Consider the following 23,381-nt stretch of genomic DNA (forward strand, 5'->3'; position numbering starts at 1 on the left):
ACTTCCCTTCTACGTGACTTTACCGAAAGAACCAAGAAGATGAATCTCTGCAGTCACGAAAGCTTTAAATCGAAGTTTAATACAGTTGAGTGTGAGTTGCTTAACAAAGTCAATAATCACTGTAGTGAGTATGGCTGTATATAGTATCACTGTAGTATCACTGTAGTGAGTATGGCTGTATATAGTATCACTGTAGTATCACTGTAGTATCACTGTAGTGAGTGTAGCTGTATATAGTATCACTGTAGTATCACTGTAGTGAGTGTGGCTGTATATAGTATCACTGTAGTATCACTGTAGTTGAGTATGGCTGTATATAGTATCACTAGTTGAGTATGGCTGTATATAGTATCACTGTAGTATCACTGTAGTGAGTATGGCTGTATATAGTATCACTGTAGTATCACTGTTGTATCACTGTAGTGAGTGTAGCTGTATATAGTATCACTGTACTATCACTGTAGTGAGTGTAGCTGTATATAGTATCACTATAGTATCACTGTAGTATCACTGTAGTGAGTATGGCTGTATATAGTATCACTGTAGTATCACTGTAGTGAGTATGGCTGTATATAGTATCACTGTAGTATCACTGTAGTGAGTATGGCTGTATATAGTATCACTGTAGTATCACTGTAGTGAGTGTAGCTGTATATTGTATCACTGTAGTATCACTGTAGTGAGTATGGCTGTATATAGTATCACTGTAGTATCACTGTAGTGAGTATAGCTGTATATAGTATCACTGTAGTATCACTGTAGTGAGTGTAGCTGTATATTGTATCACTGTAGTATCACTGTAATGAGTATGGCTGTATATAGTATCACTGTAGTTGAGTATGGCTGTATATAGTATCACTGTAGTTGAGTATAGCTGTATATAGTATCACTGTAGTATCACTGTAGTGATTATCGTGGTTGACTGAAGGCTGCATGCGAGTACGGCTGTAGTGTTTGTAGCAGCAGTGCTGATGGTGGTGATGGTCTTGGTGGTGATGGTGGTGGTGATGGTAGTGGTGGTGATGGTAGTGGTGATGGTGGTGGTGATGGTGTTGGTGGTAGTGGTGGTGATGGTAGTGGTGATGTTAGTGGTGGTAGTGATGGTGGTGATGGTAGTGGTGATGTTAGTGGTGGTAGTGATGGCAGTGGTGGTAGTGATGGTAGTGGTGGTAGTGATGGTAGTAGTGGTGGTGGTGATGGTAGTGGTGGTGATGGTAGTGGTGATGGTGTTGGTGGTGATGGTAGTGGTGGTGGTGATAGTGGTGGTAGTGGTGGTAGTGATGATGGTGGTGATGGTAGTGGTAGTGGTGGTAGTGGAGTTGGTGGTGGTGATGGTAGTGGTGGTAGTGATGGTAGTAGTGGTGGTGGTGATGGTAGTGGTGGTGATGGTAGTGGTGATGGTGATGGTGGTGATGGTAGTGGTGGTGGTGATAGTGGTGGTGGTAGTGGTGGTAGTGATGATGGTGGTGATGGTAGTGGTAGTGGTGGTAGTGGAGTTGGTGGTGGTGATGGTAGTGGTGGTGATGTTGGTGATGGTAGTGGTGGTGATGTTGGTGGTAGTGGTGGTGATAGTGGTGATGGTAGTGGTGGTAGTGGTGGTAGTGATGGTGGTGGTGATGGTAGTGGTAGTAGTGGTGGTGATGGTAGTGGTGGTGGTGGTGATGGTTGTGGTGATGGTAGTGGTGGTGATGGTAGTGGTGGTGTTGATGTTGGTAGTGATGGTGATGATGTTGGTAGTGATGGTGGTAGTGGTGGTGATGGTAGTGATGTTGGTGGTAGCTGTGCGTGCGAGTTGGGAGTCCCAACCCTCGTGGAAGCTCTCTCACCTGCCCGCGCTGCCCCACGCTGCCCCACGCACACGAACAGCAACAACAGCAGCAGCAGCAGCCGCGGCAGCCGCGGCGAGCTCGCAGACATCGTCCCACGCAGTCAGTCCCCCGTCCTCGACTAGAAAAAAAAACACCGCCTCACTCACGACTCCGACAACCTCCAACAACGACAACCACCACCACCAACCACGACAACCACCACAACCACGCGACACACAACACGCTGTGAGATGCTAACAAGTGGGTGGGTGGGGGGGATGACAGCGAGCCGCTTGTATGGGAACCCGAGAGCGGGCGCTGTTGGGGGTGAAGTTACCTTCAATCAACTCGATCGGTCAGCGCTCCACTTCCACCTGATGATGATGATGTTGGTGGTGGCGGCGGTGGCGGTCCTCGTTGCGTCGTTTTCTCTCTCGTGTAAGACTATTTAAGAGTTAAATTGTATTGTTTTATTAAGTGGGTGTTGTTGTTGTTGTTGCTGCTGCTGTTTAAAGAGACACGAACTGCGTGCGACAGGTAGAGGTGGGGGGGCAGCCTTGACAGGTGCCGCCTGGGGGCGCGGTGCGGTGACGCGCACAGAGGGGCCGTGATGACGAGAGGCGCTGCGCACAGAGCAGAGATCCCCTCCCCCCACCACCCCCCACCACCCTACCCCCCTCCCCCCACCGCTACCCACCGCCACCCCCCACCACCCCCCCACCCCCCACCACCCCCCACCCAACCCCCCCCACCACCCTCCCCTCACCACCCCTCCCACCCAACCCCCTCCCCTCACCACCACCACCACCACCCACACCCCCCACCACCCACACCCACCCACACCCACCCACACCACCCACCACCACCCCTCCCCCCACACCCCCTACCCCTCACCCTACCCCCACATCCCCAAACCCCCCACCCCTCGCCACCCCCCTCCCCACCCCTCCCCCCACATCCCCCAACCCACAAAAGACAAAGATCCCCCATGTAGCCTAAACAGACTATTGGGGCAAGTGCTGTCAGCGAGCACCGATGAAGGCCGGAACGGCTCACGAGGGCGTGGGTGGCCCACAGAGTACACAACACAACACACAACACAACACACAACAACACACAACACAACACGCAACACAACACGCAACACAACACGCAACACAACACAACACACAACAACACAGCACAACACGCAACATAACACACAACACACAACACAACACGCAACACAACACGCAACACAACACAACACACAACACACAACAACACAGCACAACACGCAACATAACACACAACACAACACACAACACAACACGCAACACAACACGCAACACAACACACAACACAACACGCAACACAACACACAACACAACACACAACAACACAGCACAACACGCAACATAACACACAACACAACACACAACAACACAACACAACACGCAACACAACACGCAACGCAACACAACACACAACACAACACGCAACACAACACACAACACAACACACAACAACACAGCACAACACGCAACATAACACACAACACAACACACAACAACACACACACGCGCCTTGCGTTGTATTTGACAAGCCAAGTGAGGGCCCATTGATATGACAGGTCGCTTATTGTAATTTGCAACACAATTAGTGGCAATAATGATTAGTCTTTTTTCATGTTCGGTGATTGCTGCTGCGTTGGCAGCTGCGGTGAACAAGCACAAATAATAACAACAACAGCACAAAACAACAAATTCGTCTATTAAACTGCCTAAAAAACCAAGCGCTCGATTGTCGAATGTGGCCAGTTATTTTTAGTCGTTCATTAAGTCCAGGCGAGAGCTCACTGAGAAATATCTCATTATAAAAGAGATGGCACTTACTTTGACGAGGCGACAGGTCTCATACCGCCAACATTCATGATTTTAAATGTACAAGAGCTCGATGAAAAATGTCGACCTTTACGCATGACCGCCTGCGATCAATTCACAAGGAATGCGCCTCATTTCGTTCGATCTTGGAAGCTAAGCAAGGTTGAGCTTCGGATAGTGGCTTGGATTGACGACCACATGATCTGCATATAAAACACAATATAATCATAAGCATCGTTTTGAAGAATACAAGTATGTTTAACACTTCCCATCAACCACAAAGGCTTTCTGGGAGTGGAGAAATATCAGCACGGCTGGTTCAATGCAATCAAACCCTGGACCATTTTTGACATACGTGACGAAAGCAGTCAAGACGTTGCTTGTATTGAGCCAATTCTACTGAGCTTGGATACATGCATAACAAAACAATATCTCAACACGTTCGTCAATAACACAGGGGCCTTCAAACGTATGTAATAAGCAACATTTAGGGAAATGGCCCTTCTTCCCAGCACATGCAGAGGATAGAGACGTAGTGGGGATGAGAGTTGGGACAGAACGTTATATACCATAGGGTATGATTACGAATTAAATGACGAACAGTTTTTACTCAGGTTGCCAACTCTGACTGAAGCTAGTACGGGATATATATTCATCTTCTTGGTTCTTTCGGTAAAGTCACGTAGAAGGGAAATAATAAAATAATAAAACATAAGAAAAAAATTCTCACGACGTTTCGGCCACAACGCAAGCAGCCGTCCTCAGGTGAAGACCAGGTCTGTCGGAAAGACAGCGTCTGACAGACCTGTTCTTCACCTGAGGACGGCTGCTTGCGTTGTGGCCGAAACGTCGTGAGAATTACTTTATTGCTTTATTTTTATTATTTTATTATTTCCCTTCTACGTGACTTTACCGAATGAACCAAGAAGAGGAATCCCTGCAGTCACGAAAGCTTTAAATCGAAATGGATATATATTGTTTAATGCACAAATGTTCTTAAACTATCCAATTACAATCTTCTGGATTGCTTTTAATAGTCACTGGGAGACCCATGCCAATTCCTGTAGAGACTCCCAGCCACTCTGGGATGGTTGGCAACCATCGTTTTTACATTTACAGTATATAACACATTCCTGCGGAGGGAGCTGGTAGGAACGTTGGGTTGCTCGGTCAATGGCCAGGGTCAACGGCGGCGTGGTGTATTCCGCAAATATGCCCGACTGTGAGGGCGGGCACAAGCCGGCGTGAGTAGGTTAAACGTTGAGTTTTATAAGGGCACCACGGGGTGACCAGCCCCTCCCCACCCAGCCCCACCCCCCACCCAGCCCCTCCCCACCCTCCCCACCCAGCCCCCTTCCCACCCTCCCCTCTCCACCCATCCCCATCCCTCCCATTTTTGGATGCACGACGGATGGACGGACACAATAATCCCCTGTGGGCTGGTGGAACCAGGTGGTTCCCACCAGTATAACACAGGTTGTGTTATTGTTTGCTTTGGGGCTCCATTGTGGGCCACAGAAAGTAAGTGCAGCAATAGCTATTTACTTTACCAGTCTGCTCCCACTTTGCCTGTATGGCCAAATGACCCCCATGACCTACACCTGTGTGAGGCCTTCACCCAGCAGTGGGTTTGACAACAAGCCAAGCGAATGTCCACGTATGACCAGGTGAGAGCCCATTGAGAAGACGTGTTTATTATCGTAACTCATAATTATTTAAATTATTTGCATTGAGATCATTTATATAATTTTGCTCCTATACATTTCCACATTGATAAGCCACTTTGTTGAGCTATCATTTGTGGCCAGGACGCTTCCGTAAAATAAGTTAATACTTCAGTGGGCTTTACCTGTTAATTTTTTTCTATTTCTACATTTTTCAGTGATTTGTTTACCTTTCCTGTAGTTTGGACTCCTATCATGTTTTTAGTATTGTTGTTGTAACGTACTGACCCACCGCGACTGGACATCTGTGAAAAAGAGCTGCATAGTTAATCGGATTTCTCCAGTGCAAATCAATATTCTGATTGATTCTATGAATGGTTTACAATATTTTGTCAATCCACTCCTGCACAAAGGCCTCTCCACATCATGTTGGTCATGGGTTTGGTTTGACCATACTTCACCACGTTGGTTAGTGTGGGGAAGCGAGGGGAGGCCCAGGATTGGTTAAGATACAGATGTTAGCCGTGACCTGGATTAAAACTCAGGGGCTGCTGCTGCTGTCACCACTGCTCAGTCATTCTAATACCATTAATGACAACACTGAGTCCTTTATTAAATACTGCTGAAAGATCACTGAAAAAGTTCTCATTTAAGACAGCTGACATTGAAACCATGTGGCGAATAGTAATTGCAATACCACAAGTGGAGTACTGATAATAGGCGGCCCTTTATTAACGTCAGGCGAGAGCTCACTATGAACACGTTCCAATAATAACAATCTGTTCTGAACGATGACAGAGCACGTTGAGAAACAGTATGCCTAATAGATTTCAGTAATCGGTCATTAAAAATAAGGTGGATTGAAGCACACTTGAGATGACAGTTATTTAATACTAATTACAATATCACTTATATAAATGTTCATGGCGAGTGCTTTATTAAAGATAAATTAGGGCTTCCTGTGAAAATGTCTCATTTAAGATTGACGCCATTGATGTATGATGTATGTGTCTATCATGGGGGTTTGTTGACCATACTTCACATTGTTGGTCACTGTCAGTAGGGAGGCTTATACCACTTGCCATGTGTTGGCCATGGCCAAGAATCAAACTCAGATCGCTGGGTTCACAGTGCAGTGCACTAACGTCTACGTCACCACTCCACGCCAATATAACTTGTGCTTCATACAGGGTGTTTCAAAAAATGTTTAACACTTACATGGGACATACTCTTTGGTTCTTTCGGTAAAGTCACGTAGTTAGAAATAAAATAAAACAAATCACGACGTTTAGATCGCAACACAAGCGGTCGTCTTCAGGCAAGATTGAACCACTTACATGGAACTATCATTTTTAAAGGAAAAATAACGGATAATACATTGTAACATGATAACAAATGGATGTTAATAGCTTCAAAGAGTCTGCACTTGTTCACCATCATTGTCAACACGTGCCCGGAATTTTCTCCAGGTGGTCTCCAGAGCCCGGTGGCACATTTCTTGTGGGGTTGTTGCAAATTCTCCGAAGTGTTAAAATCAATTGAAGCAGCCTGTATATCATGTGAAAGCCCATTGAGAAGAAAAGTGGGTTGTAGAGATTACTATACCACTGGACCTCTGCGTTTTAAAAAATCTAGATTGAAAAGATTTTCCTTCGAACTGCTTTTTGTGTTATTTGATGTCTTTCCCCCGCACTTCTGATTATCACGGTACGAAAGAAGTTCAACAACGTTCAACAAAATATTCAAAATGTGCTCCAACAACAAGCCGTGATGACGAAGCAGATAAAGTGTATGAAGCAATTACCCAACTACTATATTAGGATAAAATACATTCGAACACCAAAAGGTGATGTTAATCCAAAGTAAAAGGTGCAGAAACAGGGTGAATAGTAAGTTTGGCAAATGAGTGAGCAATGAGGATGTGAGGATCTTTGAGGGCGTGCAGCAGCAACATGAAATGATGAATTCCTTTTTCAAAAAGGAGGATTCTAGGGAGTTGACATGGAGAAGCCCTAATGGTGACATTAGAAATGAGAATGACTTGAATCCGATGGGTAAACCCCAGATTTTCACAGACGTCTCTGTCCTTACATTTCACACACCATGTGATCACAAACTGGTGAGATACATCTTCTTGGTTCTTTCGGTAAAGTCACGTAGAATGGAAATAATAAAATAATAAAAATATAACATAATAAAATAATTCTCACGACGTTTCGGCCACAATGCAAGCAGCCGTCCTCAGGTGAAGACCAGGTCTGTCGGGAAGACAGCGTCTTTTGTCAAGGCGCCCTTCCCCCCTTCCAACCCAGCTTAAATATACGCTCCATGCGTGGTGGTGTTTCATTCAGACGCTGTCTCCCCGACAGACCTGGTCTTCACCTGAGGACGGCTGCTTGCGTTGTCGCCGAGTCTGAATGACACACCCCAGGCTTGGAGCGTCTATTTAAGCTGGGATGGAGGGGGAAGAGCGCCTTGACAAAAGAATTTGCATATCAAGAGGAATTTAGCATATTTATGGGAAATGCAGATATGCGATTAGCACTACTTGTGTATATTGCATATCTGCATTTCCCATAAATATGTTAAATTCCTATTGATATGCAAATTCTATTGATTCTTTAAGATCACTTTACTTACAATTGCATTTTACATATATCCGTGTATGTTTGCACATGCTGTAGGTCACGCAAACTCTCTTTTATGTTTGTGTAACTTGTTTGTCAACGTACTAAGTCAAATAATCTGTCCGAGACAACTTACATGACAGGAAATTTCATATTTAAATTGTTTTTAGGTGAATATTTTCTATTTCTCACGCGAGTTTTTTTACTCTTATTTCTATTTGCTTCATTGCTATACTTTATTTTATTTGCTTTTGTCATTTTGGTGACCCAGGTCTCGCTTGCAAATGAGAATCAATCCTTGTCTCCTGGCGAAACAAATAAAGTTGAACTGAACATTGCCAGAGATGTCAAAGCTAACCAAGATGATGAACATCAGTAAAGTTTTAGACGAATCCAGAACAAAATATTATAATTCCTCGAGGAGAATAACATAATACATAGATTAAATAATGCATCAACTAGCATAATATATTATGGATAATATAGTATATTAAGAGTGGGGGTAAAGATTTAGAGAGCAGATAGCAATCTCTAAATCCATAAAAATAAATTGTTTAGGAAAAGAGCTACACACATTAATAGAGATGCAAAACAAAATATTGAACACATCTCAGAAAAGACAATTAGGAAAAACATGAGAAAATGAATCCGACTACAACGCAAAGATGACTTAAGATGTCACAGCAAATAATTGGAGCGTCAAAGCAGTAAAAAGGTTGATGATTGGCAACTCACAAATGCTAAGACTTAGGAAGAAATATGCAACTGGTAGATATATTATTTTAATTAGTGGACAACTTATTCAGATAAATCTCAATGGCAGTAAAACATCCCAGGAATCAAACCAATTCTCAGATGCAGATGACGAAGTTCCAGATGTCACTCTCGAAGAAGTAAACTCTTCCACCTTCACATCGTGACAAAGGGAAAGCTCCTGGGCCAGGTGATAAAACTGTGGACATCATCACACAACCAGGACCATTTGTAGTGACATAGGACGGTCACTACTGTGTTGGCCCGTACGAGGGCTGGGGGCCCCAAGGGGGTGCCTGGGGGGTCACGTGCTGGAGGGATCCGGACCTTCCCAGAGGTGGGGGAAGTGAGGCGTGTCCTGGGAAGGGAGGCGTGGCCTGGAGAGAGCCAGCCACGCCGGGGCGGAGCCGGCCACGCCAAAGCAGATATAAGCGTGGTGTGAACGCAGAGCGAGGCTGTTGTACTGTACTCCGAAGTGAAGACATCATCGGTCGTCAAGTCCCGAGTCGTCGTCCTGGGCCAGGCAGGCCGTTGCCTGCCTGGTCCAGTCTGTGTCGTGTTCCAGAGTGTTAGTGAGTTGAGGAAGGTGGTCACCACCTTATGTACAGTGTTATATTACTTACCGTTTAATAAAGTGTTGCCTCCAAGCTGCGTGTGTGTGCACCTAATTCGAACCCATTACACATTTGCTGAATCGGTCCTTTCACCAGGCGAAAGTCCAATGAGACCGAATGCTGTTTTTCACTCTGTGGTTAATGTTAACCAGTTCTGAAAAATTGTTAATAAAGACGTTAATGTTAAACTCAAGTTTGCTGTGGGCTAAAGCAGAGGGAATAAGGCTTGGCATGGCATGTAATTATATAAGCTACTGAGAAACTATTCTTGCCTTCAGGATGTGAAATGAATAACAGCATAATGAAACGTTGTGAATGCCTCAATGGTTTCGAATTAATTGTATGTTTATGGTGTTTAACATTCCTAAAATAGGTGTTAAAGTATTACAAGCAAATTGCATTGTGTTAATATGTACACCTGCAACATTTTGTCCGTGTGAAGTATTGGAAAATGACGGCAGGAAACTCCTTGACGGGAACACACTTCTTTTATTAAATCTTGACTTGTAACGATACAACGCGTGGCCTCTCTTCTTCACAATGCGGTCACCATACAACGGTACAACTCGTGACCTCTTCTCTCCGCCCTACGCTTCTCTTGACTCTCGTAGATTCTGTGCTGCTGGCTCTCTGTGCCTCGTGTAGACTCCGCGCCTCGGCTACACTCTTCTCTCGTCTCGTGTAGACTCTGCGCCTCTGCTACACTCTTCACTCGTCGCGTGTAGACCTTACGCCTCTGCTACACTCTTTACTCGTCTCGTGTAGACTTTACATCTCTCTCTGGCTACACCGTATGCATACTCGGCTCGTGTAGACCTTTCTCTCTCTCTGGCTACACACTATACATCGCTCAGCTCGTGTAGACCTTTCTCTCTCTCTGGCTACACACTATACATCGCTCAGCTCGTGTAGACCTTTCTCTCTCTCTGGCTACACACTATACATTACTCAGCTCGTGTAGACCGTTCTCTCTCTCTGGCTACACACTTATACCTTACTCTCCTCTACTCTCCATTACTCTCCTCTCCGGGCTCTATCTCTGCACCTTCGTCTTCATTCTTAGATGGTTCCACTTCTGCCCTCTACTCCTCTGTGCATCACCTTATATATCTCTTCCTCCCGGGAGACGGAGCGGATGCGGACCTCAACGTCGGCACCGCTCCTCAGTTACCCAATCACCACGCGCTATCTCTACGATCCGTTTTCCCCCCAGCGCGTGTTTCCACTCCCCGACCAATCACACCGCGCTGCCCCCCCGATCACTCCCTCTCAGCGCATCACCGGCACACAGCCCATCAGCAGCACTACCCCCACCCGCGCACTGACGCCTGCTCCTCCCCGTCAGCGCGCGTCACCACACACACACCCGTACATACGCGCTGGCACACAACGTATACACCCAGCGCGTATCACCACTACACGTGTAATGTGTTTATGGTTTGAGTCTCAGACAAATGTTATGACAAAGATGAGCGGATCTTCACATGAGACCACAATAGCCGGGTGACATCAGCAGGAATTATCTGCCATCATCTGACCACCGTGATGAATTGGATCGAGATCCACCGTGAAGTTTCACGGTGACGAGATGTTCACTACCTCGCCTGGTATATAGGTCTTGGGTTCAAAACCCAAATTTGACGCCGAAATATTAAGAGTTTGCATGTTCTCCCTGTGGTCGCGTGGATTTTTCTCCGGGTTTTCCCTCCACATTTAGAATCATGCGTTTAGAGTATAAAGGCTGCTGTCAATTCCCACATGATAACACACTTCGTTGAGCTATGATTTGTGGCCAGGTCGATTTTGAATAAGAGATATAGAGCTCAGTGGGACATACCTGGTAAATAAAACGTTTAAAATAGTTTAGCTTAGGTAACACAAACATACATGAGTATTGTGCTCTACATTCACAGATATCAAACACACCCTTTCTAAATTTAGTAACACACTAAACTTCCTTACACACCCTGGGCAGTATGAGTGAATACTAAATAATGTCCATTGTCTTAAGTTATTTTAATAAACATCGCTAAATATAAAACCCAAGTATATTTAACGGTGTGTATTGCCGGCTATGACACGTCGTTCAGAAAGGTCACGAAAAAGATATTGAACTAAAACTAAAGTGTGCAGAAAAGCATGGTATCACAGTGAAACAGAAAGAGGAACACATGATGAGAGAACATACTTATATCATTCAAACTATGAGTGGGGCTTGCAGGAGGACACATCTCTAGCGGTAATGTTATCAGATGGTCAAGAATAACCCAATAAAATGAATATTTTTAGAGCTGCTTCACTCAACGCGCTTGACATAGCTTTACACAACGGGGACAGAACGTGATTTAGAAGACAGGGGGGCATACAAGGATTGAGGAAGGAGTGACAGCGATAGGGATCACGAAGGGTAGAGGAGGGATGGGAAGGAGTGAAGGGGCGAGGGAAGGGAAGAGAATGAGCAATAAAGAGCTGAGGCTTTGAGAGAGCAATGAACAATGAAATGCGGTAAAGGAGGGGGGGAGGTTCCTTAAATGTACAAGGGAAGTTGATTCCAGTGGAGGAGTTGCAAGGAGGGAGGACCGAAAACGGCACGGAGGAGGGACAGAGAGAAAGAGACAGAAGATTGGGGACGATGAGGAAATAAGGGGGCACGGAGTTGCAGCGAAGGGACGAGATGCATGAGAGGACGTCGGCTGATGTGACGGAACTATTAAATCAGCCCATCTGTGCTGGTTCTGGGTGGATGATAAACATTACAGGATTGAGAGAATGCGGTCAATTGGGGAGGCCTTCGTCCAGCAGTGGATTGACAATGGCTGATTATATATTTCCAATTTAAATTCAAAGTATCACCGTGTTCCGATGTTTGTTACATTTTCATCAATTCATGCGAATATGCAATTCACTTTAAAACAGGTATTTAGCTTTTAATAAACACATTAATACAAATCGTAATCTGAATCTCGTGTTTTTTTTTTACTAATTATATTTTGTAAGCTAGAGTTTTGATTCACAATAAATAAATACCACTGTTGAACATGACGCCCGTAAGATGCATATCTACAAATCCTTATGGAAATATATTTACTTAATATTATATTCCCAACAAGTGCCACTGGGAGAAAAATCCTTCACGTAAGACAACTGTTTAACTGCACAGTAGACAACTATCAGGTGTATTTAATATTTATTAAATGTCAACATGTTATTTTGAATGGCATGCATTACTTAAAATTAGCTTAACAGTGTACATATTATCTCACAATAATGGTAAACGTTTTTTTAAAGTCATTTATACAATATACCTTGTAGTACTGCATTAAATGTACATCGACGACCTTAACTGTAACAATTTATGATGGTTATTTCATAATCCATAAGCATTGCGTATTTTTTAATGAAGACAAGTGGTGCATTATACAACATCATGTTTTATTTTAAGACCCCCATTCTATATTTAGACTGACTAAAACAAGGCACTGAGATTGAGTATATGAAATGGGCTGTTTGGCAAAACCTACAAGTTCACCATTACATGTGCAAGACTGGAGATATCCTAGGAGAGGCGTGGTGCCACATTGCTTATATCAACAAGGCTGCACAAAGTTCAGCATCAACTCCATTCGTTAAAAAAAACCGTCTTTACTTCACCGGCAAAACACATTACAATAACAACGTGGATGCGTCTTGTGCTATTTAGTCAAAGCGAGAGTAATGGAATAACCGCTATTGCACAAAGGTTTCATCACCATCATCATCATCGCCACCACCATACATATTCAAGACCAGCTCCTGTGCCACCATCAGAATTGTGAAGTACCAACTTATTTTCTACCAATATTCCGTAAACTTTTCGGTGCACTTTCGTGAATTGAGCGAAAGACAAAAAAAACTTTTACTTCAATGGTCATGGGGTGCTTTATTTTTATTCAAATTTAAGCAAAAATGTTGGTGAATGAAAGTGGTGTGTCCTCTTCTGTGGGTCATAATCCCCTTGTGGGGGTCCTGCAGAGGTTAGCACAAGCATGACCGAGTGTGTGTGTGCATGTTTACAGTGTCCACCGTTTATGCATGGGTCGTCACGTAGCTTGCGTACTATAACAAAGTAAAGGCTTACAATCAAGATTTACCCTATTGCTGCTAACAGAAGTTGTGACTTTTCTATTAAATATTAGTGGCAGAGTGAAAATAAAAATGCAAACATTAAGCACAATATAACAGTAAATGTAACAAGTAGAAAATATATCCAGGTGATCATGTAACATATTATTGCCTGTTGCATATATTTGGGCAAAGCTCATTTCACTCTCACACGCACAAAGGCAAGCTCTCAGCACTTAAGTACAAGGATTTCCAGCTTTGGGACGCAAGATAACCTAATTTTAACATCATGTTCTTTACCTCTTAAAATGTAACTTTCTATCAAAAACGAAATAAGTGACAAATTAGACACGGATTTACACAGCATGGCAAGGAATGGTTATAATTACGAGACGTCACCTTATATCAGTGGTAAAGTGAGATCTGGTCTATTAACTTCGGAATTTCCAAATAATTAATTTATATATTCACGGTAACTAGAATGTGGCATATGCAAGATGAATATACCAGCGGAACAATACATTAAACAGATTTTTTTTAAACAGATGGCAAGTAAAAAATGTACACAGGAATCCCGTCTATCTCACCTTTTTGTATACAAGTATTTACATCGTTTTTTCCTTCTCTTTAAATTACATTTCCTGTGTTTTGATCAGTTAAGACAAATGGTTAAGACTACACGTGGACCCAATTGTACGTACAAATAATCACATTTATCCTCTGGTGCAAAGTAAAAGCGTTTTAATTTATAGTCAGTGTCACAACGAGTCACCCAGCATTCTGCAAAAAAGAAAACATTAAGTAGGTGTACCGTTTAAAGTTAACATTAACTGTACAGACACACACACTTATGTGAACTGGTCACATGGCTTTGCAGGTCTTCAGAGAAATCCAGGGTGGCTCGTTTTAATACCATACACACCCTAACCAAAGTATTGCCAGACTGCACAATAACTGCAATACTGGTGGCCAACAATCGCTCAAGCTGTGTTTTACTAGTGCATGTGCAATGTGTGACAGTGTATTTACTACTGTATGTCATAAACCTTCTGTAACTAGACTTCTTGGCAGTGATGGCTAATTACATTAAAGTAAGCTGCTACTAGCGCCACAAACAGTGAAAAATGTATAAATATAATTGACACATTTACCAGACACCTAAAATACAATCACTGCCAGTGCACACAGTATGCAGAGTTCAGTAACGACGTATAACATGCGGCTGACTTGATAATCGTAATAGGATTAGAATTGTAAAAGGTAAAGTAGCTAATAGTAAGGCTTGAAGCACTGAATAGTGGGGAAATTAAGCAAATGGAAGAGTATTTCTACTTGAGATCCTTTTGATGCACATCTGTGGGCAGGGGAAAATGGGCAATACCAAAAATTGATAATCATCCGTAGCCCACCTCACCAAGTGCTGAAACGCGCTCACACACGCACAACTGCCAGACAAGATAGCACGCTCAGGCTGAGCGTATTGACCGTGGCGGCATGACAAGATAAATATTACAGTCGACTCGAAAACACCAGCTACTGTGGGATTTAAAATGGCACTAAGGAAGACATATTCGTTTATTTCACTTGCACCTTCATTTCTTCGCTGAAATAAAAACCGGCGTGAGCAATGGGAATTAGTGAATTCATTTTGTTCCACTCCGAGCTCGAGCCTTGGCAAACAGTGTTTTTGCCAACAAAAAAGAATTAACAAGACAAGAATGAACGTTCGTTACCAAAGATGACGCGTGTTTTTTTCCTCGTGTAATTTTAAACTCACCCCAACTCATTCCACTTGCTCATATATTAGTTACATCACAACTACAAAAATTGTGACTTGAAAGACAACTTGATTGCTGCAACATGGGTGTAGTATATGCAAAGCTCCCTATATATACCAGGTACATATACGCTGTAAATGTGATGAGCAACGAACAGCTCAGAGAATCGAGAAGCCACACACGCCCACTTGGTGGATCAGCAGCCTCCACATTGTATAATATAGTTATACACTTACGAAGACAACTACGCAATAACATTAACTGCAATATTAATTGACATTGATGCGATAACTCGCAAATGGAGTGTAAAAGGTGTGCTCTTGGCAATCAAAATATATATTATATTTGTAAGTGTGCACAGGCATTATTAGAGGGCAAGGGTCCAGCCACAGCTGCTCCATTTTTCTTAATTTTCCTTTCGCAGCAGAGGCCTTGGACATTATGACTGCTGCAGACAGCCACTGACAAAGCGTTCCACCCTGCTCCGCTCAAGGCTCCCCCTTGATACGTCGAAGGACTCCACCGTGCACTGCTTAATAAGTCCCCGGCAGACCGGCATACACGTCCGCTCTGGACGAGCGCTCTCGCGCGCAGTCAAGGATCCACCCTGTGTTCGGCCTAAGGGCTCAGCCCACTCAGCTCCGACGGCTGCCGCTTTCCGCCTCACAGCAGCCCGGGAGGGGTGGGGCACGTGTCTGGGAATTTGCCGGCATGCACGCAGAGGGTGGCGAGCATCCTATTTGAGAATGTAGGTGATGAGGAGCTGGGAGAGCAACAGCAGGAAGATGAGCATCCAGTCTCGAGCCTGCAACAGGCTCTCTTCCTCTGCGGGGTGGTTGGGCAGCACCCTGCGAGCGAGGAAGGCCAGATTCCTGTGCGTGCACACGGGACACATGGTTAGTGTGGAAGCAATTAGACTCGGAGCCACGCGATTTAATGCAAAATCTATGCACACATGTAGGCGTCGATACACACACATACATACATATGGAGCCACAAAATGCGATTAGAATTCACAATATGAAAGTAGTACGGCCGGCCACCTTTTAATAATGTAAACTGTAAGACCATATGTTAACAATGTAAACTGTTAATATTTACTTAGCACTCATATCAGTGGGCACATCACTTAGCACCTGTCCTACAAATGTGACAGAATGAAAACAAGTAGATATAAAATTTAATTAGCGTCACCAAATTGAAAAGTATGATTAGCTATGTTATCCACTGCAGTAAAATGCGCTTGGAGCAAATTAAACTGCAAGGTTAATAAAAATGCAATGAACACTGCACCTGCAGGCAGTTGCTGCAATAAGTGTATAATGCTGCGGTGGGCATGACGCACACCTGATAATTAATGAATGCATAATAACACGTAAAAAAGGTTTGTATTTACGCAATTCATAACAACAGCTCACCCCCCCCCCTTTAGCAAATGGTCTAGAGCAGTGGTTAGTGGTCCATGGGTTCAAACAGGATGGGAACCACTGATCTAGGGGAAACGTAGGATTTAAAAGCTGTCATTTATCACTGCCTGAATCCCAAGCCCAACAATGACACTCCAAAGCCATACTTGTTAATTTCTTCCTGTGTTTTCCGGACTGAATCGATGGCCTCGTGGATTTCCACCAGCCCATGCCTCCTGCGAGACCTCGATCCATGCGACCTCACGTCTGTTCGCAGACAGAGAGAAGAAATCGTTGCAGCCAATAGATGGCAATCGACAATTGTGCAGAAAACAGCTGAACTACGCGCACATATTTATTTTGTTATTTTCTGACGGAAAGTTACTACGACATGCATTTGTTCAAAACGAATACAAATGAGACAACTGAGTGGCAATCATCTAGATTAACCCCGATTGATATACAGCATTTAAACCACTTAATTTCATAATTTAGCATTCAAGAATAAAACATACACGACGAGCTCTACTATTGACCAAACCGACAGGACAGGGATGCCCGCACGGCAAGGAATGAAGCGTTGTACCATCGTTGTCGGACGAGTCCAAGTGCTGGTGGTCTGGCAAGGGGTTTTTCCGGTGTCGCAGGCCACCCTTGAGTGGTTTGAGGTCCGGGCCCACCGCCTGAAAGCCCTTGTGAGATGCCGACGGCACGGCGAGGCTCACCACACTGTGCGCCGCCCTGTGCCGCATGTGCGTCTGGATCGCGCCGTCTCTCTCAAACTGCACCATGTCGTTGAGCATATCCCAGGGCCTGGTACTGTCAGCCACAACAACAGGAGACCCCCGTGCCCGACGGCGCCCAATTAAAACCGACGCACGGTGTGGCTGGATGCATCTGTGGGGGAATGGCTCCACAACATGGTGGTTGCACGTGTGTGGGCTTGTATAGCCTAGAGTGATTTTAGAAGAAATGGTCATTGCTTTTATTACATTTAGTTAAAGCCTGCAATACAAAGGGCTAGAGAGTATATCCAGCAATGTGAAAATAACATACTTAACATTTACTGCATGCCTGTTCAGTTTTACAAAGTCTCATAATAAAATGTAGGCTATTATGGTCAAAGGGGAATAGCTTTACCACATTTAAATCTGAAATTCAACTATTGCCCATCAAAAATGACACAATATTTACCAATTAGAATGCTTCAGGCAATGGTCAATCCTTGGCATGAAGGACATTATGAATGTTTTAAAGATAGCGTAATATGGAAGTAAACATTGTCCGTGTGCTGATGGTACGGCATGTAAAGTCGCAGAGTCACGAGGTTGCAAAAGGCCACTCACTCTGCATATTTATAACACCAGGCGCCTGTGATGGGGTCCTGCCGGAACAGTTTGGGTGTCCACTCCGAGTTCGACTCCTTGCGCTCCTTGGCCGCGTTTCGCTGGGCCTCTTCCAACACAAATTTCTCCTGCGTCGCTCTGTTCTGGTCCCTGTCTTGGATGGCCCGGGTCACGTGCTGCCACAGCCTGGCGTGTCGACACGGCACGCTCAGTCATTCACACTTGTGTAGAGGTGTAATTGTGGAAATGTATGGGCACGGATGGGTAACAAACACAAGGGGCGTGGCTAGGGCCGTACACAGAGGAGGTGCTCACACCGACGTCCGCACCTGCATCCCCCACGGGCCCCTCCCGGGGGCCGAGTGCTATAAAAGGTGGTGAGCCGGAGGGCTCGAGGTCGAGTGTTAGCTTTAACCAGCGAAGAGTGAAGACCAGCTAGAATAGGCCCCGGAGCTCCCCTGGCTCGCTGTCCTTGTCAGGACCGACCAGGGCAAGCTGGTGGCGTGGCCCCGAGAGCCCAGACTGACGTTCTTATAAGAGCCGGTCTGAAGACTCAGGGTGCCGGGATCCCAGCTTGACCAGGGCTGGGATAGGTAGCCTCCCCTAGCTCCGTAGTGGAGGACTCGGGCGTAGGTTAGCGGGGTTAGACGTTGTGTCTCCCTGTTAGACGAGTGAAGGGGACAGTACCCCTTCAAGTGTTGTGTGTACCCGTTACTGTACACGAGTTGGTATTAATAAATAAGTGTGCCTCCGACCCCGTCGTCAAAGCCTCCTAAATACTTACTACACTTGGACTTATCTCCATAGAGAAATGTCCTCTATTTCAGCAAGTGATCAATGTAAAGAGGTGCAGTCGTGCAATTTCTTGGTCACGCCACTGCCGACAGAAGGGCCTCCACCAGAGGGAGAAGTAGAGAGCCCCTCCAGAGGATATCTGGCCGACTCTTTCATGCAGATGTCTCGGAAGAGATAAGAGTACCACCACACTTTAACCCACCATATGCAAACTGTCGCTCGACCGACTTTAGTGTACCCATTTATACTCCTGGGCGAATAGAGGCAGTGGCATTTGAAAAACTTGCACCACTGTTTCAACCACAGCAGTGGATGATTGAACAGGTGATCCTCAGGTTTACAAGATTATCGAGCAACCATTACCCTATGGTAGCAACCCCACTTTAATGCACAGTAATGAAAATAAATAACGCACGTCAATAGTCGCATCCAAATAAAAAAACACATTATACAGCTTTATATTTGACATTTACTCTAAGACTTTATTTATTTCAGCAGAAAGGGCAAAATTAGCTGTTAGGGTCTATATCATGGGTGTCCTGGGATGGTACAGATGTTATGCAGCACAGATCGTGGTTACAATCGTGGTTTTGTAGGTCGCGTCTAGATAGCAACAATTAATTATTACATTATTTTTTTTAAATTACAGAACAATAATCTTTATCAGAATCTTTATTTATCCTGGAGATGATATTAATTAGAGATTATTCACCAGCGTGTTAATAATTCAATGGAAAAATGTTAGTTTTTTTGCGTTTAAAGACAATGAGGAACTAATGCATGGTTTGCTAACAGTCATCAAAACACACTCAGAAACCACAGATAACAAAGTACGCAGCACAATACAAAAATACAACACGTTACTTTGCACAATACAACAGATGAGTCATTCAGGAGGACACTCCTCATCTTTACAGCATTATACCACAATGTTCAAGTCCAGGAAGGATTTGGCTTTGAGATATTTTACAGATGACTCTTAAATCCACACGAGTTTATTCCCTATCCATTTATTTTGCCAAAACATTTTCACTGATGCAAACAGCTTCAAACTATGTGGCCGTTGTACTGTAACTTATCCTTTGACTACAATAAGGTAAAACTGCTCCAGAAAGCATCAACATGTCTACATCACAAAATATATTGACTTTTTTTGTTCCTAATTTGAAGGCACTTAGTGACACTTGACTTTACTGTGACAGGGAAATTTGATCTTGTCAACATTTAGACCAGCAGCATGCACACACTTTCGCTACTCCAATATATTCTACCATTGGTAAAGGAGGGTTGAATAATACAAAGAGTAAGTGAACCAAAGAGATGAAAAAAAACTCAGTTTTATTTTAATGCCACCTGTTTTCCAATTACACAATACACAGGAGGACCTGTGGAAATTATGTTTAATCTCAAGTGAGTTTTTCTGGTTCTTCCCAATTAAATAGAACACCACAATGATTGCAATAATACACCAACTTGATGTAGAAATATAAGTTACATTCAGTTCACAAATTTGAAGTGTTGAATAATTGCACAAACTGGTATTATGCAAAGGTCTCAAATTATTGTTAAACGGGAGCCCGAGTACGAGTGAGGCAGCGTCGGACACTTCTGGTGTCTACTGAACCCAAGAGCAACCCCCCCCAGGCAATCTCCAGTCCCATAAAATAACTCTTTTTCATGATAATTGGTTTTTTACCCTTTTACAAGGAGTCATGTTTGCATAGACCACAATACCTGCAGTTTTTTGGCGTCATCTGGTCCAACACCATGTGAGACTAGGCTCTAAGGAAAGCTGCCTCGGGTGTGGACCAATCAACTTCAAGCACAGTGCACATTATCAGAGTTATGTTTTTTGTTTGCATTATGACTGCAGATATTGTGGTCTATGCAAACATGACTCCTTGTAAAAAAAAAAGGTGTCAGTTTTGTTGCCAGATAAAAGGGTAAAAAACCAATTATCATATTTTTTACTGGCAAATGAGGTTCCAATGGTGAACTCTTTTTCATTTACACCGGCGCTATTCACAACCATGTGAAAGGAAGATGCAAAGAAAAAGTCAAAAAGCTACGGGCGGCACGGCCGCCCCCCATGCCTCGCGCGGTCTCACCTCTCCGACTCAAACTCGCCCTGCTCGTGCATGGCGACCGTGTGTCGCTGCAGCCGCTGGTGCCGCACATCTGACGTCGGGTGCCAGAAAACCTCCGTGACCCCAGACGACAGCTCGTGGATCAGCACCTCCCGGTCCTGAGTGGGGTGAGGACAAACATTGAGGCCGCTCAAAGATGCTCAACACTCAGGCTGTCATGGCCCCTCAAACATGCTGCCTTGCCTGTCCGGGACCCCAGTGGATGTCCTGGGACTTGTCAGTGCTGCCCTGGATATCCTCTGGCTGTCCCCGATCCCCTGTGTTGGTTCTCGTTGCTATGTCCCAGGGCTGTGCCACGGTGTTGCTCTCCATCGTTTATTTCTAGTTTCTCTGCCCTATCCTCCCCTCCCTTCAGAAACCCAATTCCCTTTCTTTCTTAATGTACGTTTTGACCTCTTGAAAGCATCTTGAGATGCGGCCATATTTAGACGTTGCACAAATTTAAATGTTTGTTTTGGTCGTCATAGGCCTCGTGGAACGTAGTGGGGCTAATGTTGAGGAATCACGTGGCCTTGTGAAATTAAGTTCTCTTTGTCAAACAAGTGTTCTAAACATTTTTTCTCCAAATTACAGCATCTTTCATCAGGGACCATTGCAGAAACCAGCATATATTTATGGTAGAGTCATGCCTTTTAGAATAAGTTACCGCATACATACTTCCAAAGTCTCTTCAACTGCCTCTTATTTGTACATGCTTGATGATGACTACTTGCCCTGCAAGTGTTGTTTGTCGCTTACCAATCAAAATGAAGTGTGTTAGTCCTTAGAGTTGGAATGTGTTAAAGTAGGCATAAAACAATCTTTATGACAGTTTTGTGTACAGTTACTGGGCTTAGTGAAATGAATTAGTAAAGTTTAGAGTTGAAGAACAGGCCATCGATAGCAGATTATGTAAGTTAATGGGTGCTTGTTAAATTAATGGTAGATTACTTCGTAGTTCAATGATTTGTCAGTAACTCTTGTTATTAAATGGTTCTCCGTCACGGAAATATCATAAACCATAGGTTTCTCACCAAAATTGGCCATTTTGCCAATCCCTTAAGAATCGCGAGTCATTTTTACTTACAGTACAATTATTTTTCGATTTAAAGCTTTCGTGACTGCAGCGATTCATATTCTTGGTTCTTTCGGTAAAGTCACGTAGAAGGGAAATAATAAAATAAAAAATATATAACAATCAAATTCTCACGACGTTTCGATTGCAACACAAGCAATCATCATCATCACCTGATGATAATTGTATTGTTTTGTTTTATAATTGTATTATTTCCCTTCTACGTGACTTTACCCAAAGAACCAAGAAGAATACAATTATTATAATAATTATGTTGGCGAGCCATATTTCCTTATATTTGTTTCCAATCCATAACAGCTGTCAATCGCACCAAAAGGTGAATGTTGAGTGGCTATTCAATGGTAATCTCTTCTGAAGACAGCGATGATGTATACCACCAGACTGACAACGTCCACCTGACATGCAATAATTTCACCCTAAACACTTCATAGGCCATAATAAAAAAACTCCCAAATTCAAATGTAATGGGTGAAGCTTCAACCACAGATATTGCTTACAAAAATATACGTGGAGAGTTATAAAAGCCAGAATGTTTAGTACTACTGCCAGCTGGCAGAGTGATTAAGACATTAAAAATGTCTCTCCCTAGGGTCCATGTGTGTGTACTTTCAGTGCCTGCTGTAATTATGAAGAAGCAACTCACCCAATGCCCCTGCAGCGTGGCCAACACTTCCTTGCCAAGCTTTATTTTCCCAGAAACTTGGTTCACGCTGTCCGAGCTCCCCAGGAATGGCTGCAGGAATGAATTGTGACAAAGCACGCAAACAATGCACCATGTCTACCGTGAACACCGCCTTATGAGAGAAACATAAAAAAGCAGGCTAGTATCTCAGGCAATGGTACTTCTTCAGTGCATCCAGAGTGCCATTGCCCTAAAAAAAGTTGGCCCGTTGTATATTTCACTATTGCCAGATAAAATCAATGTAAGGGTCTGCCATTGGCAGCGGTGCACAACACACACAAAAATGACTCACCAGATGGGTCATGAATAGTCTCATAACAGAGCCGGCATGCACAATATTAATTTACAGCCACTTGTCAATCCACTGCTGGATAAAAATATTCCCATGTTTGCTATTTGTTAGACCATACTTCACCACGTTGGTCAATGTTGATTTGTCAAGGTGTGGCCTTGGGACAGGTTCAGATATCACTTGCCCTTTATGTTAACTATGAGCAGAAATCGAACTCGGGTTGTAAGCTTCATGGCACAATGCGCTAGAAACTGTGCTGGGTTATTAAAGCTTTTACATTTTTTTCCCATTACAAGCCAGTGTTAATGAGGAACGTGGTGCGTTTAATTTTTTTGTGCTTTTGCACCACTGCCAATCTGATCCTCTACAAAACATTAGATTAAAAAAACCTGTTAATTTACTAACCACGCTGAAATAGATTTAAAGCAATT

At 43.8% G+C, this 23,381-nt stretch overlaps 2 protein-coding genes across 8 annotated transcripts in view; both read right to left on the reverse strand.

Annotated features, from left to right (window-relative positions):
• Positions 1–2,406, reverse strand: part of SIGIRR (single Ig and TIR domain containing) — a 39,767-nt gene extending 37,361 nt beyond the window's left edge. Inside the window, exons 1-2 of one of the 2 annotated variants that reach the window (XR_013585735.1) lie at positions 2,146–2,406; positions 1,827–1,947 (exon numbers count right to left, since the gene is read on the reverse strand). Coding sequence is in view for 1 of the 2 variants with exons in the window: in XM_078596801.1 (XP_078452927.1) it covers positions 1,827–1,917 (91 nt within the window). In the remaining variant the exon portion in view is untranslated. The remainder of the gene's footprint in view (positions 1–1,826; positions 1,948–2,145) is intronic. The other variant, XM_078596801.1, reaches the window with a different exon arrangement.
• A 10,092-nt stretch (positions 2,407–12,498) lies between these two features.
• Positions 12,499–23,381, reverse strand: part of LOC144720242 (oxysterol-binding protein-related protein 8-like) — a 104,009-nt gene continuing 93,126 nt past the window's right edge. For all 6 annotated transcript variants that reach the window (XM_078596805.1, XM_078596802.1, XM_078596803.1 and 3 more), the window contains 6 exons: positions 22,620–22,709; positions 20,863–20,999; positions 17,960–18,145; positions 17,200–17,432; positions 16,781–16,880; positions 12,499–16,079 (listed from right to left, as the gene is read on the reverse strand). In XM_078596805.1, coding sequence (XP_078452931.1) covers positions 15,944–16,079; positions 16,781–16,880; positions 17,200–17,432; positions 17,960–18,145; positions 20,863–20,999; positions 22,620–22,709 — 882 coding nt within the window. In that variant the 3' untranslated portion in view covers positions 12,499–15,943. The remainder of the gene's footprint in view (positions 16,080–16,780; positions 16,881–17,199; positions 17,433–17,959; positions 18,146–20,862; positions 21,000–22,619; positions 22,710–23,381) is intronic.

The sequence above is a fragment of the Lampetra planeri genome, chromosome 8, assembly GCF_965212315.1.
Source record: "Lampetra planeri chromosome 8, kcLamPlan1.2.h2, whole genome shotgun sequence".
In the NCBI taxonomy this organism is placed as follows: Eukaryota; Metazoa; Chordata; class Hyperoartia; order Petromyzontiformes; family Petromyzontidae; genus Lampetra; species Lampetra planeri.